This window comes from Pempheris klunzingeri, chromosome 11 (assembly GCF_042242105.1).
Source record: "Pempheris klunzingeri isolate RE-2024b chromosome 11, fPemKlu1.hap1, whole genome shotgun sequence".
Classification (NCBI taxonomy): domain Eukaryota; kingdom Metazoa; phylum Chordata; class Actinopteri; order Acropomatiformes; family Pempheridae; genus Pempheris; species Pempheris klunzingeri.
The window spans coordinates 12,472,546-12,479,426 of record NC_092022.1 but is presented as its reverse complement, the minus strand read 5'-3'; the positions used below and the strand labels follow the sequence as shown (position 1 = coordinate 12,479,426).

Below are 6,881 nucleotides of genomic sequence, written 5' to 3'. Positions count from 1 at the left end.
GTAAATGTCTTTGTGAGAGGCAAGGCATTAATCGTATTGTCTGTGGGCTTGTTTGCAATGATTGTGCCGACTGAACTATTGCCAGGTAACAGGTAGCATATCTTAGGTATTGGCTGTAATTAAAGGTGCGGTGATGATTCGAGGGCGGGGTGGGACAGACTTGGAAGTAGCGAGTTTCTTTGCAGTCTTTGTTTCTCTAACTGATCCATTTGAAAGATCACATCCTGCCTGGATGAGAAAATTCTCCAAATATCATGATTCATTTGGGGTTTTTCTTTCATTTGGTATTTTTCTTAGTTTGCAATTGACAGAAAAAGCTGCGCGCCAACTCTGCGTAATCTCTGTACCATCTCCTGTTGCCATTAAGGAGACGCCCAATAAGTCCTAATCAAGCACTTTGCAACATAAAATCTTCACTCGTCCATCCGCTGCTGAGGTTATAGACTCAACCTAAACAGGAAAGACCACAGTGGTAACAGCTTTTGCTGCTTAATGACACCAGTGGAACTAGAAACGGAAGGAAATGCTGCAAATAGGACGGTTGATTGACTTGAATATTTAAGCATTTTCATAATCATCATTTATTTATGAAACACGTTACCAGTACGTAATTCAACACCACAATACAGTTCACATAGGCTACTGCACGAAAAGTAGAAATTACAGGCTTCGTGTGATCAGCTGCAATGCTACACTAACAAAGACAAAAAATAAAAAATAAACGATTGTGCATTTATGTGTAATACTCACTGACTTTAATGGTTTACAATCATTCCAGTTGCATGACAGAATCCTTCACTGACAAAGGAAAATATACAGGTCTTGGGATATTCCAGTTTACAGTTCCGCCATACTAGATAATATGAATTAAATAATAAAAGGCATTGCACTATACAGATTAACAACATAGCAGCCTTTGTTTTACCCCAGGCTTAAGTGAACATATCCCACACAGAGGAACATAGCTTTAAAATTCAGAAGGAATATATAAAATAAAAAAAAAAATCATTCTTTCTCTCCAAAGTCCTCTCTGTGAGCTTTGTTTGCTGAAAGATGTTTAAGTCTCAAGTTCAACGTGTCATTGCGCCACAATTCATGTCCATATGGCGAGTATTTTTCTAAAATGACATCAAAAGAACCGTCTCTTCTGTTTTCATCTGCTCGTTGAAAGTCTTAGAAATGTCATCAGATCCTTTTGAGATTTGGCTTTTTAAAAAAAGGAAGGAAAAAAAAGAAAAAACACGCAATACTTGTCTTTGAAATACAGATATCGTTTTAAATATTATATATTTATATATGTACATTCATATAAAACAAATGTGAAATGAATTTTCAATATTTTCACAGTTTTTAGAGCATTATGTCTAAGTTGAAAACGGGGGCTTGGTGGCATGGTCGATGGAGATGATGGAACTTAAATTAAAAAAAAAAGAAGAAAAAACACTCAGCCAAAATGTTCTTCAGCCACGATTTTCGATGCAAGAGGTAAATAAATGGCATGATGTTTTGGAAGTTATGAGTAGCAGTTTCAAGGAGGTCGCTGGTCTTATCAAGTGGTGTGCATGTGATTGCTCTTGGATTTACTGACAAATTTTTTCTCCTTGACTCGTCGGTTTTGAAACCAGATGGTGACTTGACGTTCTGAGAGGTTGGTGGCGGCCGAGATGCGCCTTCTCTTGTCTTTGGTGATGAACTTGCTGGCTGCGTACTCCTTCTCCAGCTCCTTCAGCTGGATCTTGGTGTAGGGGACGCGCTTTTTACGCCCACGCCGATAACTGCTGACCTCAGGCTGCAATGGCACAACATCTGCAGGGAGAGGAGGGGGGGAAAAAAAGCCAGGAAAATATTAGACTATGCGCAAAAACACCGCAATGTTTCACTTCACAGAATCAGCAGCACTGCAGCTGACAAGCCTGGTCTACTTCTGTGGCAAAGTGGGCAATGTTTAGGTTTAATGACTGACTTTACATCACAGATAATATGAAAGCAGTGTCAAAATAAGGAAGTTTTCAAGGTCGAACCCCAGCTCTAGCTATGACCGTGAGTGTGTGTTAGACAGAGAGAGACTGTGTGTGTGTGTGTGTGTGTGTGTGTGTGTGTGTGTGTGTGTGTGTGTGTGTTTTAGGGGGGCAGTTTAGTTGCAGGCAGGATCTCAGGTGTACTGCACCTGACATATACGAACGCAATTAAAAGATCGCCTAAGAGAGTTGACTAATGTAAAACTCACTCCGCCTGTGTTGCAGCGAGAGGTCAATCTTAGTTTCTGTGAATGAAGTATCAGTCTGTTAGGGCCAAAACAATTGTGCATTGTTTCCAGTGCTCAATGTTTTTCCTTAGGTTGCATGTCTACACTTAATCTACTAGTCGACTATCCACCAAACCTCGGTAATGGTATCTTAGATCCATCTCTGTTAGAGGTGTTGAATTCAACTGCGGGCAGGACTGCGTAATAAGCTACAATAAGTCTCAGTGTGGGTCAGTGCCTGCCTAGAAAATTCAAATCACAGCAACTTCAAAACTAAGTTTTGCATGATCATAAAAGTTGCACGTAACTCAAGTAGGCAAACAGTTCGATTTCTAAACGCTTCTCTGAATTTGTGGGAAAAAATGTCAATTTCTCTAATCAATGTTCTCTCTAACTCGTTTTTAAGTCCCAGATCCTTTTGGCAGTGGGAACCTTATTTGCTCAGGTAAGCAAAGTTCTGGGATTACACCCTTTCGCCAGGTCTGGAGCTGAGTTCAAGGCAGCCAGTGAGAAACATGACAGGACAAGTATGGCAGCACCTTGAGAAATAGTGGGAAGCTGTGAGACATGAAGCTTTTTACCCCCATGTAATTTTACAGTCAGGGCTTGTGGACATTTCGCTACAGTTAATGTGCATATAAGATTATGGCAGATCTTAATTTAGGCCAATGGATATTCTCCCTCATTTTGTCCTTATTCTTATTATATATGAAATATTGTGAATATTCTAAATTGAGCATAGCAGAGTGGCGTTCACTGTAATATTTTTATTCTAAAGCAAAACAGTCTGGTGTGTTTGTGTGCATGTGTGTGGACGGTATGTCTGACACTAGGGACAGAAAGACATGGACAGCGCGCGCCTGTGTTTTTGTGCATGTGTGCGCGCGCATTTGACGGCGTGCCCGTGCCTGCGTGGCTTGCTCTTGTGTATTTTCAATATAAAACCGGAGGGGGAAAGGTGTCGTGTTTGGAGGTTCAGTCCAGGTCTGAGAACATCCCTGTCCGAGAATAAAATACCTGCAGATTTCACAAAGATAATAAACCCATGTGGTAAAAGAAGCAGTCTAGTAAACACTCTGTAAACCGCATACTGTTCGGGCCCCATTATCAGATATCATGGGTGTTGTGTTATAGTGAGCAGCCTGAATTATAATGTGTCCTGATCAGTGGTTGAAAACTACTTTGGTAACATGGTGCTGAGGGCTGTATTCAATGTGAATGTTAAACAGATGAATCCTCTTATATACAAAAGTCTTTGGAAACATTGCAGGGCGCTGAGATGTACTGGCACAATCCAAACACAGTAGGCTAGCTTAGTCACTATATTGTCAAACAGGGGGCAAAGGTATGCACTGGTGTTACGTGACTGAAACTGAACTATATTCATCATATGACTTCACGAAAAAAAAAAAAAAAAAAACCCTGCAAACTGGCTAAAGGAAACGCAGTTTCTGAATTTACACTAACTATTAAAGGGATATGCATCTGACAATCTCCTTGGAATCACAATTCTGATCATCTGACATTTTTACGCACACTTCTAACTAAATGCATGATGAAATGTTTAATGTCAAAGCAGAATATCACTGCCTATGCTCATCCTGTGTCCTCCATTAAAGGCACTGACATGGGGCTTGACAGCTCATGTTTATTCAGCACATTTAGAGTTTCCCTAGTCTTCTTTGTAAGTTGCTAATAAATTATATTAGCAATAACATTTCAGCAGAGTAAAAATATCTGACTACATTTAAATAGCTTTCTTAATGTGATGACACAGGTACTAAAAGCCTACACGCCGCTAGACTAACACATGAATTCCAGCCTGCTGAAGGTAGCTTTAAAAAGAAAAAAAACAACTGACAAAGTAAAATTTTCCGTACCTGGAAAAGGTGATTTCCAAAGATGAGTTGACTGCGTTTGCTCTTTGGAGCAGTACACCTGCCCATCCCAGCCATTGGAGAGAGCCCAGTGCTGGTAGCCCTCCATGGGGATCAAGGCGTCGTGCCGCGGCTCAGGATGGGCACTGATACTGGGCACCACCGACACGTCGAGGTATCCGGGAACAGCCTGATATGAGCTGGCGAAACTCGGGTAGAAGGCAAACTCTTTGGCCCTGGTAGACAGTTCTTCCGTGGGCAGCGCTGTGCTGGGCTCGGCATATTTGTCTGCGGGATGGTACGAGCAAGGCTTCTGCTGCAAGTTCACGTTGTGCGAATGAGATAATCTACAGCCGTAATATGGGTTTCCAAAGGGATAACCGTAGCTCAAAGATGCACTGGAAGATGTCTGAGGAGCGGGGCACTGCCGGCCGGTGTCTGGGGAAGAAATATCCGAGTAGACGGAGCCCTGGTGGGTCGCTATGGTGCCAGAATGTCGTCCCAGCGCGGGGTGCGACATCAGGTCCCTGCAGTGGGTCGCAGGGCAATTACCGCTCAGTCCCTCCATTGTTTGGCTTTTATTCTGGTTGTTTTCATTCGGGCTTTTTTCATAAACGTACATCAAGGTGTCCGCCCAGCGTGGATGCAGAACCAGCGAAGTCGTCATATCAGGGGCTGCCGATGCTTTTTAAAAGTCGACTACTCCAAGACGGACACCTCATTTCCAACTACATTTTACACCACGCGCATGCGCACACGAGGCCCTCGTGTGTCCACTTCATTAAGAATCTGGCACGTGATACGCTAACAAGTCCTACGAGATTGGGCTTGTGAGTTGGGGCAGAGCAGCCCTTTAAAGACCCACTGCCTCACATGTCACAGTTTTTCCTGCAGAACACCGAGTCATATCATTGGCTTAAATCACCTAGACCCACACCCTTAAAGGGGAGTTTGGATACTTTCAAGATTGGGGCAAACGAAAACAACCTGTGAAATTTGGCCGACTCCGAGGACTGCCAGAGATTATAATAGCACATGATACATACCACTTGGTACATGGAAAAAAAAATCCAACAAAAAACAAACATTAACCTTTTTAATTAATTAAATCTCTAAATCTAATCTTTCAATTTGGTTCGTGACGTATGGGTGCGTAAACTTTGTGTGGACGGGGCACGCTCCGGCTGAGGTTTAGCTTTTTACTTACTAGATATAATAAAGAGAGAAATATTCAATCTAAAATACTCGATATGCTGTCAATTAAATGTGAAACATTTAACAGAGTATCGAGTATTTAGAAATACAGAACTGGCAAAGCAAACGTGTGTCTGTAAACGGTCCAATCTTATCAAGAGTCCTTTTCTGAAGGACGCACTTCCTTTAAACCCGTATAAATCTGCCACTGGGTCACCTATTAACATGCTGAGATGAGATTCTGTGACCAAACCTTGATGTGGAGTATTACTTTCCCCAACAGCGAATGAGAATTATGTTTACTAATAATACTGCCTTTCAGAGGCTCATATTGTAAATATAGCACATTACAACTTTTCAAGCATGATGAGGTTATTTTTTATTTTATCAGTTTGGTGATACATATACATAAATACACAAATTGCTATAAATATATAGCAAATTGGTATCTACAGAGTGTGTGTGTGTGTGTGTGTGTGTGTGTGTGTGTGTGTCAGTGTGTTTTGCGTGTCAGATGCAGAAGTAGGAGTTAGAGTGTTAGCAAAGTTGAATGTGTTGAGTGAGTGTCGTAACTCAGCAGTAACACACACGGGACGAGGTGAAAGCCATTTCAGGTAAGTTACCGTCATTACAAATCCCATTTCGGTACATAGCGCATTTTAAATTTGCAGATATTACAGTAACCTCCTACAAAGAATGGGCGTCTCCTTTAGCTTATATACAACTATCTAAAGAGCATCTTTGTCCAGCCGTTGCCTAATATTCTTTGGTAAGGCCCAAACGCTTTTTCAGCGATAACGTCAAAAATGATCATTAAAAGGGATTCATGTGATGTTTCAGTTTCGCTAGACTATTCATTCCCGTCATACAAGTGAATGGTAAACGCTTCCAGGCGAGAGGGAGAACAAGGGGCCGCTTTCAGCAGAACTGTGTGTGTGTGTGTAGGCTACAGATCTTATTTAATTAGACACCATGGTAGAAATGCGGACTTATTTCATACAGTAACCTTCTTCAGCCACTATTTTACAAGCGTCCTCTTCCAGATAAGCAGCAGTGGGAACTGGCCATTTTCAAAACCCAAAACGTCTCTTTAGTTCATCTCCTCTCCTGGCCCTATAATCAACACTTGCGGAGTTCCTCTATTCCTCTCATCTGCAGCACATTCTTTAAAATGCGTCAGGATTAATATTTAAAAGTTGCCTTTATTTTTGAGTTTGAAATATTACCGATGGGATAGGCCCACAAAGTATCCATAAAATAAGCCTGTGATGCCTATCCCATGAGTCACTCATAAAGCAGGCTACAAGCTGCCCCACGAAGGGTGCCTAGTTTATCAACATTTTTCCACTACTGAGGTGCCTTGGGAATAATCAGGCCACCGTTGTGTATTTGCATGCTAAGGAAGCTAAACCCCTGTCCTTCCTCAGACAGAGACTATAGATCTTTTGTCTCAAGGAAATTGCAGCTACGAGGGGCTCAACCAAACGGCAGCTGCACGGAAGTCCAAGGTCAAGGTAAAAAAACGCAGACAAACAGGTCGTAATCAGAGTCTAGACAGACAAGAA

At 41.9% G+C, this 6,881-nt stretch overlaps 1 protein-coding gene across 1 annotated transcript; it reads right to left on the bottom strand.

The window, feature by feature from the left end:
* Window positions 1-624: 624 nt before the first annotated feature.
* hoxc13a (homeobox C13a) lies at window positions 625-4,825 on the bottom strand. Its single transcript, XM_070839581.1, has 2 exons — window positions 4,126-4,825; window positions 625-1,806 (listed from the first exon to the last, which is right to left on the bottom strand). Exons 1-2 carry the CDS (start codon window positions 4,787-4,789, stop codon window positions 1,550-1,552), a joined length of 921 nt encoding a protein of 306 aa, XP_070695682.1. The 5' UTR covers window positions 4,790-4,825; the 3' UTR covers window positions 625-1,549.
* Between the last annotated feature and the right edge of the window lie 2,056 nt (window positions 4,826-6,881).